The sequence below is a fragment of the Mirounga angustirostris genome, unplaced genomic scaffold (assembly GCF_029215605.1).
Source record: "Mirounga angustirostris isolate CCGP_5_RB_7025 unplaced genomic scaffold, mMirAng1.0.hap1 SCAF_2, whole genome shotgun sequence".
Classification (NCBI taxonomy): Eukaryota; Metazoa; Chordata; class Mammalia; order Carnivora; family Phocidae; genus Mirounga; species Mirounga angustirostris.
In genome coordinates this window covers 21,225,413-21,243,955 of record NW_026991710.1, presented here as the reverse complement: position 1 = coordinate 21,243,955, position 18,543 = coordinate 21,225,413, and the positions used below count along the sequence as shown (strand labels likewise).

Genomic DNA, 18,543 nt, shown 5'->3' with positions numbered 1-18,543 from the left:
ACACCTACCCAAGCGATGGAGCATGCGCAGGCGGCTCCTCCGCGGGCGAGCCCTCAGTGTGGTCCATGGGGAGTGTTCCGGTTATCCGGGTTTTGGGACGCGCCCTGAGGGACGTACGTGGAGACTGAGGAAAACCGGAGGGGATTACAACGGGGACGGGGAATGGAGGGGTCAGGAGGCGGGGCCGAGGGGAAGGGAGGAGGGGTCCTGGGAAAATCTGCCGCGTTTCACAGGCCTAGATGAAACACCTCCTCAAATGGGTGTTTTCCAAGTGGCTTCCCGCTCACTCTGGTTCCCAGCCCTTTTCATTCATTCAGACGTTCATTGGACACCTCCCTTATGCAAATGTCTGCGTTACATGCTGGAGCTACAGAGATGCCTGGAGTTCGGCAAGTGACAAACCTAGAACTGTCTTCGCTCTCTTCGACCCCCCCCATGCTTGCGCACTGACAAGATGACAACGTGGGCTGTGACCCTTCAGAGCTCTGTAAATGGAAAACTTTAGCAGTTGAGCTCTGTGGACTTAGCTTTCTTCTCCTTGGGTGTGAAATGAGGACAGGCCAAGGCCTCTGGCAAAGACACCCCTAATGTCCACCTTATATATGCATGCCAGAGCGCCGCGTAGTTTTCTCCAGAGGTGAAAACTGCGTTGGAATTGAGGCCCCACTCGCACTCAAACCAGAGATGCCCCTGGGGCAGAGAGCTGCCTGCTGTGTGAGCCTTAGCACCTCATCGCTGTCCCCAGCCGTGTGTGAACCCAGGTGGAATGGGGACAGACACTGCCAGGGTCCTTCCGTGGGCCTGGCATAGTCGAGGACGCTGGTCGCTGCCCGGAACGCACTTCAGGCAACTTAAGCCTGGAAACCCCGGAGCAAACTTCGTCCGTCTGGGCATTTAATAGAAAGGAAAGGGGCACGAATCCTGACCCCTCCTTCCTACCTGCCATATCCCTTTCTCCACCCTCGCCGCCCCCGCCAGCCTTGCCCTTTCAATTCCTAGAGATTCCCAGATCGAGCACTGCCTCCTGTAGGGAGCCCCAAAACCCGGAGAACTGGAATTCGCTGCCGGAGACCTGCTGAAGGCGCTGCAGGATTGGCGCGGCACTCGCGAGCGGCACTGCGCATGTGCCCAATGCGGGCAGCCCAGTCTCACGCTACACCTCCTTCCCACCGCCTTCCACTACTCAACTCAGACACAACACGGGCCGTGGGAAATTTCCTAAACCTCGCGAGAACGCGCCCACTGTTGCCTATGCTTTCGCCCCCAAATCTCGCGGAGCCCAGGCGGGACAGGTGTTTGTCTAGTGCAGCTCCCGGCGCTGTTCGTGCCGCGCGTGTCCGGACGGCGGGCGCGGGCGGGGTGGGAAGGGAGCGGCTCGCCGCGGAGGCGGGGCGGGTGGGCGCGTGGTGGGGAGCCGCTGGGAGGGGGCACGACGTCTTGCACACACACGCCGCGTGACACTTTGTGGAAGAAAAATGGGTGGCGGGGTGGGCGGGCTGTAAAGGAAGAAGGGGAAGCCAGGAGATTAGAAACTCCTCTTGGTGCAGATGGTAAGAGGTCAAACTGCAGGGCAGGAGGAGCCCCGGGCCGATCCCCTGGGGAGGTTTCCTGTCGCCTTCCTCGAGCCTGGTACTTTCCTAAAATGTGTTTGACGACGCGCCCCCGGCCTCCGGGAGCTGACGGCCCCCAGTGTCGGGTTTGAGTCATGCCTCTGAGTCACCTAGTCTGGACACCACTTTACTTGGTTTAAAACAAGTTCGGATTTCCTTAGCTACTCTCTTGTAGCAATTGGTTGTTTTCTTTCTGATCTACCAGCTGGCATCGCGAGTGGAATAGGGAAAAAATACTGCTCTCTCTGCTCTTGCAGTGTTGCCCAGTATAGATTCCGTCCCCCATTCAAGGATACAATTAGAAAATTCCTTTCCCCTAATCTCTTCCTAGTCTTTTGAAGTAATTCGTATATGTGAGTTTCTGTTCTTGTGTTTTGTTTTCCTTTCCTTTCGCTAACAAGAGTTAATGGCTTTTCTTTCCTTCACTTTCCATGTGTTTGCTGAAATATTCATTCCATCTTAGGTATTGTTTCATCAGATGTTTTAGCTACGACTGTTTTAAGTGTATCCTTCTCTTGGATTATTTATTTGTCCAGTGAATTCCTGGTTACATTCTTCAGTCAGGCACATTTCAGATTGCCCTGGTGTGGTTTCTTTACCAGCCCAGCCTGGCATTTTCTAGGAGCTGGGGGCTTGGTGATATCACAGACCCGCAAATGTGGAACTGAATTGTTTTGATTTTTGGAGGACAGTAAGTCCTCTAATAGAGGCTCATGTTCTGCTTGTTACGTAGTGGACAAGAAATCAAGTTTTTGAGTTGTTTTCAACGTTTTTAGTTATGTGTGATGATATGTGTGTGCATTTTCCTATCCCTTTGATTAAGTGTTTGACACAGAAAAAAAAAGATATAGGACATTTAATACAATAGCTCACTGCAAGTCTGCTTTGGAACAGGATAGCTCAGGAGGAGGACAATGCCCATGGGCAGATTCCTTAAAGTCTTCATCCCAAGAAGGCATTTCAGTCATAGTCTATCCAGGCCATTAACTTAATTTGGAACCCTGGCCATCTGAGAACCCCAGCCACAGAAAGCCATGGTAGCCACAAGCCAGATCACAACTCATCTTCACCTTAAAACATGATCTTCCTGCATGCTTTCCCCAATCCAGTAAATGACAACTCTATCCTACTTCTTTAAGCCAAGAACCTTGGAGTTATTCTTGCTTCTTTTTCCTCTCACATCGAATGTCCAGTCTAACCAAATCATGCCAGCCATTCCTTCAAAACAGACCTGTAGTCCAAGTATTTCTACACCTCCATGGCTCCCAGCCCATCGTGACCCATCTCCTTTCTCACCTGATTTACAGAAAGTCTCCGAACTGGTTTTCCCTTCCATTCTTGCCCTCCCTCAGTCTGTTCTCAGTAGGGCATTCAGAACAACCCTCTAGAACTTTCCATGGTTTTCCTATTTCACTATAGGGACCTACACATCTGACCTGCTACTCAAATCCCCTGACCTCCCTGACCTCACCTCTTCCTCTTCCCCTTGCTCACTAAGCTCTAACCAGCAGTCTAACTTGCTGTCCCAGGACATACCAGACACACTACCAAATTCTTTTGCTCTTTCCTTCAGATACCTTGCTCATTTTTTCACTGCTTTCAGATATTTGCTTAAATGTCACCTCAGTGAGGCCTTCCCTAACCACCCTCCACGAAGATGACTCCTCATACTCCCTATTCCCTCCTCTATTTTTCCCAAGGCATTTATAAATTAACATACCATGTATCATACCTGTATATTGTGTTTACTCTCTGTCTCCTTCCATTATAATATAATCTTACTAACGACAGGGACTTTTGTCTATTTTATTCATTGTTTAAACCTAAGCCACTAGAACAATGCCTCGTGCATGGTAGGTGCTCAGTAGGTATTTGTAGAATGAACAGGATGTCTTCCACTCTACAGCAGAAGAGAAATGATTCTGAAGACTGGCAAAGCCTTCTAGGGTTGAAAACAGTATTGGGGTTAGACCAACAATGAATGCTGCAGTGCCAACCTGCCTGGGGAAAGGAGATCCTATAGAGCAATCATCTACGTTGATTTAATGCAAAAAAAAAAAAATTCTTGCTCCTGGGTTAGGAGCTGTAGATGAATCTACACTTACTTGAAGGGTTTCCTTTGTTCATTTTAGAACCTCAGGAAAGAAAATACTATTGGCAAGGGGTGCCTGGGTGGCTCAGTCGGTTAAGCATCTGCCTTCAGCTCAGGTCATGATCCCAGGCTTCTGGGATGGAGTCCCACATCGGACTCCCTGCTCAGCAGGGGAGTCTGTTTCTCCCTCCTTCCCCACTTGTGCTCACTCTCTCTCTCTCAAATAAATAAATAAAATCTTAAAAAAAAAGAAAAAAGAAAATACTATTGGCAAGATACCAAGAAACAGGTATTCACATATGTTCTAATGGGAGTGAAAATGGGCATAATCTTTATGAAACCATTTTTCCAAAACTTGTCACTACCTGTTAATCCTACCATTCCATTTCTAGAAATCTATCCTACAAGTAGACTCACACATGTATAAAATTACCTATATATTGTAGCATCATTGATGGTTGAGAATACTGGTAACAACCTACACATCAATCAAGAGGTGTCTTATTTAAAAAAAAACAATTGTACCTGAAACGAATATAACACTGTATGTTAACTATACTGGAATTAAAATTAAAAACTTAATTTAAAAATCATGATATATTCTCAGAATTGAATAGTATGCATCTGTTAATAAGCTGAGGCTGCTTTTTATGTACTTATATGGAAAGATAACAAAGTTTAAAAAGCAAGGTACAAAATAGCATTAGATAAATACCTACTTATTTGCCTCTATGTATCTAAAATGGCTCTGGAAGGGCACACTAGAAACTCTTAAGGGACTCAGTGGTTGGAGGGTGTGGTGAGGAGATGACTTATCTCCCAGTCAGCTGTCTTGGATACTTGGAATTTTGTACCTAGTGCATGTATTGCCTATTCAAAATACAAAACATAAAAAAGGGAAAACGGAAGAAAAGGATTAAATGTGTAAGAAGAAAAAAATTGAAAGAATGAAATTATTTCCTTGGTTCTATTTGCTAGAAAATTATTTTCTAATAGAAATGATGGACTTGACCTACCATCTCAGTACAATTAACTGCAGAACTGTCAGTACTTTACTCCAGTCATTGGGTAACACTGAACTCACAAGCAAGTCCAAACAGCAAGTTTAGAGTCCCTACCACTTCATGTTAGGCATGATATTTGGTGGTTTAAAAAGCTAGATAATGCAGAGATCCCAGGGGACTCCCTGGCTAACAGTACACAGACCAGTTGCAGTGTAATTCTAGGATAGATCAATGAGTTTAAGGGCATTGGAGTACAATGGAAGAAGCACCTAACTCTGGACTGATGGACCCTAGGAAACCTTACAGAGGACTATTGAACTGACTCTTAGTAGAGGGGGAGTTTAGAGGACCATCAAAGGGGGAAGAAGCATGAGAAGCACAGGAAACAACATGTTCAGGCTCTGAGGTGTGAAAGAGTATCTTGTACTCTTGTACTGTTTGGTGTGTGTAGAAGCAGGGGGTAGGCATCCTAAGGAGGGTCACAAGAAGGATCTGGAGAAAGGTCCTCAAAACTTGACATCAGAATCCCCTGCGTCCCACTCCCTAATACTCTAAATGAGTAAATCTGGGCTGAACCTGGGAACGGGCATTTCTAGCAGGCTGGTCAGGGACTCTGATGCAAATTGTCCATGAGCCATACTTTGAGAATCTTTGTCGTAGGGGTTAGACGTAATCTTTCTTCAAGAGTTTAACATTAAAGGGAGTAACGGCATATGATTTCTTAAAAAAAAAAAAAATAAATAAAGATATTTAAATAGTAAAAGGAATGAGTTTCAGAGCCCCTTAGTGTATATCCAATGGGCATGTGAAGCAGTTAGTGGTGGTAAGATAAGCACATTCATGAAGGGGGCATGCTTTGCTGGGGTGGCTTAAGCCCAGTGGCACATTTCAACGTTGCTCTTATTCAAAGACTAAGTTACACCATCTTCTATTAATGAGACACAGTAAAACATTGAACATTTTGCTGGGCAGCCTCATGATGAAGAACCTGGGTTCTGGCACCATGTTGCGTGGGTTCTGGCTCTAAGACCTTAGACAAGTTACTGCCTATTTTTAATGCCTGAGTTTCCTCTCCACAAAATGGAGGTAACAGCACCTGATTCACAGGGTGGTCGTGAGGATTCAAGACATTTATTACATCATGAGGATTCAAAGTGTTGAGGGTGTCTAAATCATTTACAATGATACCTGTCACATAACTGCTGTGGTAGTGTTAGTTTTTATCATTATTGTTTTTATTCAATAGATCTGTAAGTTGTATTCATCTAATAAAGGTATTTCACATGCTTTGCAAGAATTTTCAACACTTCAAAAATCAGTGTTTAAGTTGCTGAATATAGTGGTGATTTTATCCAGATTGGTGTTAATTCATTTCTTTATACTATCCCACTCAATTTTAAGAGGTGCACATGTCCAAAAAGTTTGGGAAACCTCCTGTAGATGGCCAATGAGAGCCTCTCAGGCTGGAAAGCAGGGTTTGATGTGATTGGATTGTGAGGTAGTTGTGTGCCCAAGAAAGACTTACTGACAACTCATATTAGAAATTAGGAACCTACGGGGCGCCTGGGTGGCTCAGTCAGTTAAGCGTCTGCCTTCGGCTCAGGTCATGATCCCAGGGACCTGGGATTGAGCCCCATTGGGCTCCCTGTTCAGCGGAGAGCCTGCTTCTCCCTCTCCCACTCCCCCTGCTTGTGTTCCCTCTTGCTCTCTCTCTCTCTGTCAAATAAATAAATAAATCTTAAAAAAAAAAATTAGGAACTTTTTCATAGAAAGAAAATACCATATGATTTCACTCATGTGGAATTTAAGAAACAAAACAGATGAACATAGGGGAAGGGAAGGAAAAATAAGATGAAAACAGAGAGGGGGACAAACCATGAGAGACTCTTAAGTATAGGAAACAAACTGAGGGTTGCTGGAGGGGAGGTGGGTGGGGGGATGGGGTAATTGGGTGATGGGCATTAAGGAGGGCATGTGATGTGAGGAGCACTGGCTATTATATGCAACTGATGAATCACTCGCATCTACCCCAGAAACTAATAATACAGTATATGTTAACTAAATTGAATTTAAATAAAAAAATACGAAAAAAATTAACAATTTTTACTCCAGAGAAATTTTTTTCTTTTTTCTTTTTTTTAAATTTTATTTGTTTATTTGAGAGAGAGAGAGAGAGAGCATGAGCAGGGGGGAGGGGCAGAAGAAGAGGGAGAAGCAGACACCATGCTCAGCAGGGAGCCTGACTTGGAGCTCAATCCCAGGACTGGGGGATCACAACCTAATACAGAGGCAGACGCTTAACCAACTGAGCCACCCAAGCACCCTACTCCAGAAAAATGTATTAACTTACGGTTTTCATTCATCTTTATAAGCATGAATCCCCCCCTTTCTTAATAACAGTATCCCCATTGTTTCTACTACATGTTAATCAAGGTTAATAAAATGTACAGTAGATTGAAAGAGTGGCAAGGATTCCATAAGACTATGTAATTCTAGAAGGAAAATAAGGATTTAAAGAAATAAAGAGAACACTGAAAATGAGTCATGGAGTGGGCTTTAGGAGAACTTGAGGAACAAAAATAAATATTCACTTTTCTCTTACCAATTGTGTTTGCTTTTCATAGGATTCTTTGGCCCTGGGAATTTGATTTTTTTTCTTTTCTTTTTTTTTTTTTTTGCAGGCCCAAAGCTTTACATAACTTGCTAACATGTGCAGCAGTTCAAGAAGGTGAAGTAAGAAAAAGAACAGGCCATTTACTCTAGTGATGTGGAACGTGAATGGAATCAAATGCACATTTGGTGTGTACAAAACTAATAATTTGTCAAAAGTTTTCATAGCTAATGTAATTGGAAGAAAATGTTTCCATGTGTGATTGATATGCCTTGTTCTTTTTAGGATGTAAACAAGATAAAGCCACTTTTACAAAAAATGACAAAATAACAACACTATTCAAAAAAGACAATACCGGGCGCCTGGGTGGCTCAGTTGGTTAAGCGACTGCCTTCGGCTCGGGTCATGATCCTGGAGTCCTGGGATCGAGTCCCGCATCGGACTCCCTGCTGAGCAGGGAGTCTGCTTCTCCCTCTGATCCTCCCCCTTCTCATGCTCTCTCTCTCTGTCTCATTCTCTCTCTCAAATAAATAAATAAAATCTTTAAAAAAAAAAAAAAGACAATACCACATGAATCATAAAATACCAGTTATTTGTTTACAAGGGAATATATATAAATTTTGATTTCCTAAACTTTCCCCTTTGTCATGTATCCTATATTGCAGTGGATTTTGGTTCTGTGTTGAGCCAATGTTGAACACACATAGTTGAAAAAAACAGCTGGGGGGACGCCTGGGTGGCTCAGTCAGTTAAGCGTCGGCCTCCGGCTCAGGTCATGATCCCAGGGTCCTGGGATCGAGTCCTGCATCAGGCTCCTTGCTCAGCAGGGAGCCTACCTCTCCCTCTGCCTGCCGTCCCCCCTGCTTGTACTCCCCTCTCCTCTCTCTCTGACAAATAAATAAATAAAATCTTTAAGAAAAATCAAATAAAAAATTAAAAAACAGCTGGGATATGAGGGAAAGAGCACTGGACTGGTCTACCATGGAGTCCTACCTCCACCACTAGTCAGAAGGCCAATTGTGGGCAAACTAATTTTTCCTCATCTGCTAGTGGGGAAGGTAAAACTTCTTGCTTAGGCACATTTATTTTTTTTTAAGATTTTATTTATTTATTTGACAGAGAGATAGAGAGAGAGAACAAGTAGGCAGAGAGGCAGGCAGAGGGAGAGGGAGAAGCAGACTCCCCACTGAGCAGGGAGCCCGATGTGGGACTCAATCCCGGGACTCCAGGATCATGACCTGAGCCGAAGGCAGTCGCTTAACCAACTGAGCCACCCAGGCGCCCCTTGCTTAGGCACATTTTTAAGAATCATTTCAGAGGGCGCCTGGGTGGCTCAGTTGGTTAAGCGACTGCCTTCGGCTCAGGTCATGATCCTGGAGTCCCGGGATTGAGTCCCACATCGGGCTCCCTGCTCAGTGGGGAGTCTGCTTCTCCCTCTGACCCTCCTCCCTCTCGTGTTCTCTGTCTCAAATAAATAAATAAAATCTTTAAAAAAAAAAAAAGAATCATTTCAGACATCACACAAAATAACTGTATACACGGTAGGCACTCTGTAAATGTTACCTCTTTAGGAAATTCTCTCACCCATACTGTTGCTCAGTTTGGTTTTCTTTTGTTTTTTGTTTTTCTTTTTCTATTACATGGACTGGTACTACCTCCTTTAGAGATTTGTTGCACAGATCAAACTAGATACTTATGTAGATGATTAAATGGAAAGAATTGTCTCTCAATAAGTTCACTGTATTTATTTTTGGTTGGCACATTTATTTGTAAAAATTGGACTATGGTTATATAGGAAATCAAGAGAACAGAAAAAGATCGTAGGTTTTTCTCCTCTGGCCTGTGTTACTATTAACCTTGGGCACAGATGGCCTTTATCAGTTTTTCAAAGAAAGCTTACCAGAAAGGTTTTACTCTTTGCATCTGTGTTACTTTGTGTCATAGATAGTGTAATGATAAGCATCAACTGGTAGATATGACCTTTGTGGCTAGCACCCTTGTCCAAAATAGGCTAAAATCAACTTTGGAACCAGTCTATTCAAGCACTGACAAATAGTGAGAGGTATCAACTCCTGTCTTGTGAAATACCTAGCTGGGTCAGAGATAGTTGATTAACCACGGATCCCCTGGAACATCATAATCAAAGTTGTACATTGTCCCTTTTAATAATTGCCATTATATCAGGCTGTCCATATGTTTTATTTTAACGATTTTTTAACAATTTAAAAATTTTTAATTATGTCAACATGTAGGAATTTAAAAAAAGAGATCTTGTGAAATTACTGGAGGTAAAAGGTATCTAAGATAATTTCTAATTATTAGGCTATTAATAAATCTGGAGTATGGGCTTAATTTTATGCAAGAAGTATGTTTGAAAAGTTTCATCTCAATCTCATAATGATGTATTTTATTTGTAAAAGGCATTTGGAGAAACTCTGTATTTAAAGGTATCTTTAAAGACTTTGTGTTAGGGGCATCTGGCTGACACAGTCAGTAGAGTGTGTGACTCTTGACCTCAGGGTCATGAGTTTGAGCCCCACATTGGGTATAGAGTTTACTTTAAAAATAAATAAATAAATAAATAAATAAATAAATAAATAAAATAAAAGCCAACTTGTTTTTAAAAAACTAAATAAAAATTTAAAAAAATAAAGATTCCATGTTACATATTATAACTGGTATTGTCGTATATGTAGTTTTTGCTACTTAAATGGTTATTTAACTAAATTCTATCATGATTAGCATCCTGTGGAAGCTAAAATAAGTTATATTAAGGTGTTATAAATATTCCACTAGTGGAAAAAACATTTCTTAAGATCTTAACTACAAATTATCTCCCATCTAAGTCTTTGGAAAGATTTGGAAATTTATGCATGCTTCTTCTTTTTTTTTCTTTTTCTCCCAGCTTTCCAAACACTTGGCTTAAATTCTACCCTCAGAATTACTCTTGACTTCAGTGACAGTTATAAACTATCGTCTGGGAGAAGCATTTGGCTCCTACTTTTCAAGTCTAAGGTTCTCCAGAAATGTTCTTATGAAATGTGAATCTGATTTTCATCACACAGTTTTACCTACATAGCATCATATTTTCCTTCACCAGCAAACACTAAGTATTTTATTTTTAACTTAGCAAAGCTATATCTGTATTTGCATGGTACTTTCCAAGTTTCCGAAATAGGCAACAAATCAAAGAACCTAGGCAAAAAAAGGACTTAAGAACTGAAAGATAACTTCTGAAAAACAGATTACGTACAGAAGTATTTAGTTTTATGCAATAGAGTGTTTTTGAAAAGTTGTATGCCAATCTAACATGCAGACAAGCAGCTTTCTATTTAAAGGGATACTATGATATGCAACTTGTGAATCGACAGAAAATATAATTGAGTCTATACTGTCCAAAGCCTTCTCACATATATCATCTCAATCAGTCCTCAGGACAAAGTAGGAGGGAGGGGAATTTATTCCTGGTGTTTTTGTTTGTCTGTTTGTTTGTTTCTTTTAAGAGAGAGAGAAAGAGAGAGAGAGAAGGGGATTCCCAAACAGGCTCCACGCCCAGCACAGAGCCCAACGTGGGGCTTGATGTCAGAACCCCAAGATCATGACCTGAGCCAAAATCATGAATCGGAAGCTTAAGTGACTGAGCCACCCAGGCTCCCCTTTATTCCTGTTTTTACAAATAAGGCTCAGAGAGCATGACTTACACAAGTTATACCTCTAGAAATGGAGTTTCTGATTGTCAGTGAGTTTTTTTTTTTACAATAGAAATTCAAATGATTTTATTATTACAACCTGATAGAGAATATCTTATGTCAAATACTCAGTAGCTGATTATGATTTTAATAACTTATTTATGAAAATAAAAAAGATAAGGAATTCAAGAAGATTTATTTTTAAATAGCTATTTATATGAACTAGTGAATGGCTAAGGATGGGTAGCCAAGGAAGAGAGAAGACCTAATACCCTTGTAGATTTTTTGGTATGATTATTATTTTTAAAAATAATTCACCAAAGACACCACAAGAGAAAAACACTATAAATATAGACACAAAATCCTCAACAAAACCCAGATGGCCCTTACCTTACGATTGTTCAACTTAACAATTTTTTGACTTTATGATGGTGTAAAAGTGATATACATTCAGTACAACCCATACTTCAAATTTTGAATTTTGATCTTTACCCAGGTTAGCAATACGTGGTATGATACTCTCAAAATGCTGGGCAGTGTCAGCAAGATGCAACTAACAATCAGCCACACAATCACAAGGGTAAACAACTGATACACTTACAACCATTCTATGCCCATACAATCATTCTGTTTTTCACTTTTAGTATGGTATTCAATAAATTATATGAGATATTCAATAGTTCATTATAAAGTAGGCTTTTGTTAGATGATTTTGCCCAGCTATAGGCCAACGTAAATATTCTGAGCATGTTTAAGGTAGGCTAGGCTAACTAAGCTGTAATGTTTGGTAGGTTAGGTGTATTAAGTGCATTTTTGGCTTATGATATTTTCAACTTATGTTGGATTTATCTGGACATAACCCCATCATAAATCAAGGAAGATCTATACCAGCAAACATCAAACAAACTAAGAATAGAAGGAAACTTGTTCAACCTGATAAAGGGCATCTATGAAAAATCCAGAGCAAATATCATGTTTAAAGGTAAAAGATTGATGTTTTTACACTAACATCAGGAAGAAGGGAAAGATGTCCATTTTTACCACTTCTATTCAACATTGTACTGGAGGTTCTAATAAGATAATTTAGCAAGATAATTAAATAAAAGGCATTCAGATTGGAAAAGAGCAAAAATGGGGTGCCCAGGTGGCTCAGTCAGTTAAGTGTCTGCCTTCAGGTCAGGTCATGATCTCAGGGTCCTGGGAACAAGCCCCACATCGGGCTCCCTGCTTAGCAGCGAGTCTGCTTGTCTCTCTCCCTCTCCCTCTACCCTCCCCTTGCTCATGCTCTCTCTGACTCTCTCTCAAATAAATAAATAAAATCTTAAAAAAAAAAAAGAAAGAAAAAAGCAAAACTATTTCTATTTGCACATGACATGATCTTATAGAACATTCTAAGGAGTATTAAAAAAGTAAAAGTAAAAAAGTATTAGAACTAATACACAAGTTTAGCAAGGTTGCAGGATATAATATCAATATACAGAAATCCATTATATTTCTATATATTTGCAATGGGCAAGCCAAAAATAAAATTAAGAAAACAATTCCATTTACAATAGCATCAAAAAGAATAAAATACTTAGGAATAAATTTAATTTAAAAAAAGTTCAGTTCTTATGCTCTGAAAACTACAAAACATTGTTGAAAGAAAGTTAAAAAGATCTAAATAACTGGAAAGGCATCTCATGTTCATAGATTGAAAGAAATGGTTATCAAGATGGCAACACTCCTAGATTGATCTGTAGAGTCAACATAGTAACAATCAAAATCTCAACTGTCCACGTTGCAGAAATTGACAAGCTGTTCCTAAAATTCATATGGAAATTCAAGGAAACCAGAATAACCAAAACAGTCTTGAAAAAGAACAAAGTTGGAAGATTTACACTTCCCCTTTTCAAAACTTACTACAAAACTATAGTAATCAAGACTATGTGGTACTGGAATAAAGTAGACATACAAATTGATGGAATAGAATGAGAGCAGACATAAGCCCTCACATTTGTGGTCAATTAACTTTCCAACGTAAGTGTCAAAACAGTTTAATGGGGAAGAAACAGTCTTCAACAAATGGTGTTGGGACAGCTAGATATCCACAGGCAAAAGATTCACAACGTATGTAAAAATGACCTTAAAATGGATCAGAGACCTAAATGGTGGGGGAAGGGGAATGACTGCTAAAACTATAAAACTCAGAAGAAAGCATTAAGGTAAATATGCATGACCTTGTACTAGCAACGGTTTCTTAGACAATAAAAGTATAAGCAACAAAAGACCAAAAAACAGATAAATTGGATTTCATCAGAACTAAACTTTTATGCTTCAAAGGACACGCTCAAGAAAGTGAAAAAGACACCCCACGGAGTGGAATAAAATATTTGCAAATCATACATCTGACAAGGATCTAGTATCCAGAATATATAAACATATACAAAGAGATAAACAGTTCTTAAACTGAATAATAAAAACTACAACCCAATTTAAAAATAGGTAAATAAGGGGCACCTAGGTGGCTCAGCGTTGGGCGTCTGCCTTCGACTCAGGTTGTGATCCCAGGGTCCTGGGATAGAGCCCCTCATCGGGCTCCCTGCTCAGTGGGGAACCTGCTTCTCCCTCTCCCACTCCCCCTGCTTGTGTTCCTGCTCTTGCTATCTCTCTCTCTGTCAAATAAATAAATAAAATCTTTAAAAAAAATGAAAATTAATAAAAATTAAAATAGGCAAATGATTTAAATAGACATTTCTCCAGAGAAGATATGTAAATGATCAATAAGCCCATGGAAAAATATTCAACATTATTAACCATCCAGGAAATGCACATCAAAACCACAATCTGATACCATTTCACACCCACTAGGATGGCAGTAACCAAAAAGACAGATAATGACAGGTGTTGGCAAGGAGGTACAAGATCAGAACTCTTACACATTAATGTGATGGAAATATAAAATGATGAAGCCACTTTGAAAAACAGTCTGCCAGGTCCTCGAATGGCTAGAGGTAAACCCAGCAATCCCACTCTTACGTGGATGGCCAAGAGAACTGAGAACATATGTCCACATCAAAGCTTATACACGAATATGCATGGCAGCATCATTCATAATAGCCAAAAAAGTAGAAACAACCCATGTGTCCATCAACTGCTGAATGGTTAAATAAAATGTGGTATATCTATAAAATAAAATAGTACTAGGCCGCGAAGAGAAATGAAGTATTGATACATGCTACATGGATAAATCTTGAAAATATGCTATATGAAAGAAGTGAGTCACAGAAAGTTCCATATTGTATGATACTGTTTATATGAAATATTCAGAATGAACAGATCTATAGGGATAGAAAGGAAGTTATAAGGGGATGCCTGGGTTGCTCAGTTGGTTAAGCATCTGCCTTCAGCTCAGGTCATGATCCCAGGGTCCTGGGATCGAGTCCTACATGGGGCTCCTTGCTCAGCGGGGAGCCTGCTTCTCCCTCTGTCTGCCACTCCCCCTGCTTGTGCTCTCTCTCTCTCAATCTCTGACAAATAAATAAATAAAATCTTCAAAAAAAGAAGAAAGAAAAAAGTTGCCTAGGGCTAGGGAGTATGGGGGGTGGGGGAGGGGAGTGACTGCTAATGGGTGAAGGACTTTTTCTGGAGTGATGAAAATGTTCTAAAAGTATGGTGATGATTGCACAGCTCTAAATATACTAAAAACCCTTGAATGTACACCTTAAATGGGTGAATTAGATGGTATGTGACGTGTGTCTCAATAAAGCTGTTAACCAAAAAAAGGCAGAAAATTTAACTGTATTCAATTACATGATAATTTTTGTCTTAGTCATACGCTGATATAAATGTTCTAGTACAGACAAATAAATAATAAACTCCATAGAAAATTAGGGAATAGTCATCACTATGTCAGTCGATTTACCCTCTAGTTTCATTTCAGAAGTGGACTGATCTTATTTTAAGATAAAAATCATAGTTGAAATGACTGAGTACCAACTTAATCCAAGAACTTTCTGTACATGATGATCCCATTTGATCCTCCCACGACCCTGAAGTGGACTCCTAACACCCCTTTTAAGAGCTAAGGAAGCTGTGGCTCAGAGAAAATAAGTAACTTTCCTTAGCGCATACTCAGTTACAGAGAGAGCTAGAATGGGAATGCTGTGGGCGCTTCTGACCTTTCCTATAACCTGTCCTATACTAGGCCTGCTGGGTCACTTTCTCTTTCATTACCATTGGTGAGTTAAGATCCCAAGGCTGAGATTTGTAGGGTAATTACATAATAGGTACGTTAATGTTACCTTGAGAACCTAAGAATTGGGACACCCTCTCTAGGCTACCGATGAGAGCTGGTGATGGGGGTGGGGAGTTGTGGGGGGTTGGAGTTGGAAATGGAACTTCCTTATTTTCAAATGTGCAGGAAAGGATGAAGAAACTGAAAAGAAAATCCCCAAAGATCCTACCAGCTCTAAAGTTCAGTCAGTTTAAGGCTCCACCTGAATGGCCCTGAAAGTACGGGGAATACAGGTAACAATTTCTTTCCTCTCCTGACTTAGTCTTGTCCCAGGACCCATGATTGCAGTGTCTCCTTCAGGGCCCCAATGACTACAACTTCATCAGAAAGTGTGTTTTCAGACTTTTTTTTTTTTTTCCCTTAGCTGTACTCTGCTGGCAAAATGCATGCCAGAATTATCTTTGCAAATTTAGTTCTTTTTTACTTATTTAGAAAAGTTATCCTTAGGCCACATGTTTAATTTCAGTCTATGCTATGTCTACTTCTTATCCTTTGCTAAAATTGCCTTTTGATATGTGACAAATTGTAAAAACCACTTTAAAAATTTTTTGATTATTTTTTTAGAATGAATAATATGTACACATGGAACAAAATTTAAAATTCATAGTAGTGAATGCACATAGAGTTGCAGATCTAGCAAATAAAAATACAGGACACAAGTTAAAGTACAGCTAAATTTCAGATAAACAACAAATAAATTTTTAGTATAAATTGGCCCCATCCAGTATTTGGGACATATTTGTACTAAAAAATTATTTGTTATTTATCTGAAACTCAAATGTAAGTGGGTATCCTGCCTTTTAGCTGGTAACAGTCAATGGCAGAGAAAAGCAAATATCCCTCGGCTGTGGTCTCCATTCAGTTAACCTTTCAAAAGGAAATCCTATAACCAATTTCTTGAGTATCCTTCCAGGAATATTCTATAATTAGCTGTCTTTTTTGCAGCAAAGTTATCAAGTCTCAGTACAAAATAGAACTTGGAAAAAAGGATCTAAACCAAATATAACAGTGTCTGTGTTTTTAATTTGGACTCATGACTGTTACTAAAGGAACTTCACAGAGGCCATGTGATGCACAGGGGAGGGATTTTAGTTCATACCAACTTGGTAACCTTGAGTATGTTCCTTAACATCTGGGACTGTCTGCAAAAGGAGGTTAATATTAATACTCACCTCATACATTTGTAGTGAATAGTAAGTAACACATGTAATCTGCATGCAAAATGCCTGGCCCAAGGTAGCCATAGGATCAGCAAAGCCCCTCTCTGGATGTTTTAGGGTATTCATTCATCTGTAACTTTCTTAAGACATTCACTATAAAGGCCTCTGTCTGGAAACACAGGCCAGATAAACTAAGTCTGTCTCAGTAGAACCTTCTAAATTTGCCATTGGGTAACTCATTAACTCAGTTTTCTGCCTATTGCCTCTACTCCACCAAATACATCATTCAGGGCCCTGATGGCTCAATTTATTCTATGCATTTTCACCTCATTGAATCTATTCCTCCATCATCCAGGGATTCAAAAAAAGTATTTACTGAACACTTACTGTTCTAAGTACTGGGGATCCAGGTTCGAGCAAGTAAGACAAGATCACTGCTCTTATATTCAGGGATGGAGACATAGATAATAAAAGGGTAAACAAGTAAGTAAGACTATTTTAAATAATGATAGAAATGATGCAAAAAATTAAACAGGAGTGGAAAATGGTAGGGGGAGAGGTAAACTGACTTTATTCGGACGACTGCCCTAGTCATAGTAAATTTCTTCCATTGTAGGGGCGCCTGGGTGGCTCAGTTGTTGGGCGTCTGCCTTCGGCTCGGGTCATGATCCCAGGGTCCTGGGATCGAGCCCCGCATCAGGCTCCCTGCTCTGCGGGAAGCCTGCTTCTCCCTCTCCCACTCCCCCTGCTTGTGTTCCCTCTCTCACTGTGTCTCTCTCTGTCAAATAAATAAATAAAATCTTTAAAAAAAAAAAAAAATTTCTTCCATTGTACTTAAGCTGCTCAAAGTACTTTAACTGTGTCATTCCTTTAAGAAGGTTTTGAACAATACAAGTAGAGAGCAACAACCTTTACAATTTTAAGTTCTTTAGACTCAGCAGTATGTAGAGACCAAGGTCTTTCGAAAGTATAGACTTGAGGATTTCTACCCTTCTTTGGTAAATTCTCCATGGGAAAAGGAAAAGTGATGAGCATTCAAATTCTGAATGCAAATTATGAATGAGAAAATCCTCAGGCCAGTCATTCATATTTATAATTCACCCCATCTCACACACACACACACACACACACACACACACACACACACACAGTGCTGAAATTTGGCTGTTTTCACACCCAGATCAGAAGAGGACAAACCAGAGTTGAAGCCCTATTTTTGCCTTTTTACTTATGCCAATTAAGCTATAATTTTATGCCATTTCCACCCCTCCCCAAACCTTGCTTCTTTATTAAGAAGTTTTCATTTGAAAAAATTACTGTAAAGGAAGTTGGGATATGTTGAGGAGGTTTGGCATAAATAATTCAGCATCATTAAGAAATCACAAGATAATAACTTCCAGCTTCATTTTGTCTGTTAGGGTCACATATTATCAGAGCTAATATTCAGAGATAATTATCCCAGGGAGTGATTCCTACATTATTTTTAAAGCAGCCTATCTCTTCTGAGAAACTGCTTGTTGTTTGCCAGGATAATGCAATTCCTGTTTGTGCATTATCAAATTTGTACAATTTAGATGAAGAAAATCTTTTTCCTTGGTTCCTCCCAGTGAAATGATGCATTTTCATGATGATTAAAAGCAAAACAGCCGAAAATGCTATATTAGTTCACAAAAATTTCTCAGAATAGTGTATTAAAACTGAAACTGACATATTACAGAGGTGGTAGAATCTACTCACATTCAATTATTTATGGGCAGAAAAAGATTAGATACCATCAGGGTTTTCAGATCTACCCAACATGTTAACTATGATATTGGGAATAAGCCTAAAATTGAGTGTGAATCCTCCAGATAAGGATGTTCTTCTAAGTGGGTTTAGAAGACTTGATTATTAGGCTCATAAAATTAACTAAGTTATAAAATGAGAAATGCCTACGATATTATTATATTAAACTTTGCTAAGATAAGAATCATTTTGAAATGTGACTGCTTTCTAGCTTCTTAGTTGACTCTCCCCCCTGCCCCTAAATATTTTATCTTTTGAGCTTTAAAGTATATTTATTTCATTGCCCCATTCTTTTTTTAGAGTTCTTTTCTTTCAT

General features: G+C 40.0%; 1 protein-coding gene and 1 long non-coding RNA gene across 5 annotated transcripts in view; one reads left to right on the top strand and one right to left on the bottom strand.

Moving 5' to 3' along the window:
* RBPJ (recombination signal binding protein for immunoglobulin kappa J region) overlaps nucleotides 1-18,543 on the bottom strand; it is a 222,530-nt gene that overhangs the window by 108,898 nt on the left and 95,089 nt on the right. The window contains exon 1 of one of the 4 annotated variants that reach the window (XM_064584344.1): nucleotides 9-115. The exons of 2 other annotated variants lie outside the window; for them this stretch is intronic. In XM_064584344.1, the coding sequence (XP_064440414.1) occupies nucleotides 9-67 (59 nt within the window). In that variant the 5' untranslated portion in view covers nucleotides 68-115. Of the gene's footprint in view, nucleotides 1-8; nucleotides 116-18,543 lie in introns of those variants that run through there. One more of the 4 variants, XM_064584349.1, reaches the window with a different exon arrangement.
* On the top strand, nucleotides 164-7,873 carry LOC123848663 (uncharacterized). Its single transcript, XR_006791845.2, has 3 exons — nucleotides 164-1,292; nucleotides 7,388-7,505; nucleotides 7,603-7,873. It is a non-coding gene; the product is annotated as an uncharacterized LOC123848663 (long non-coding RNA).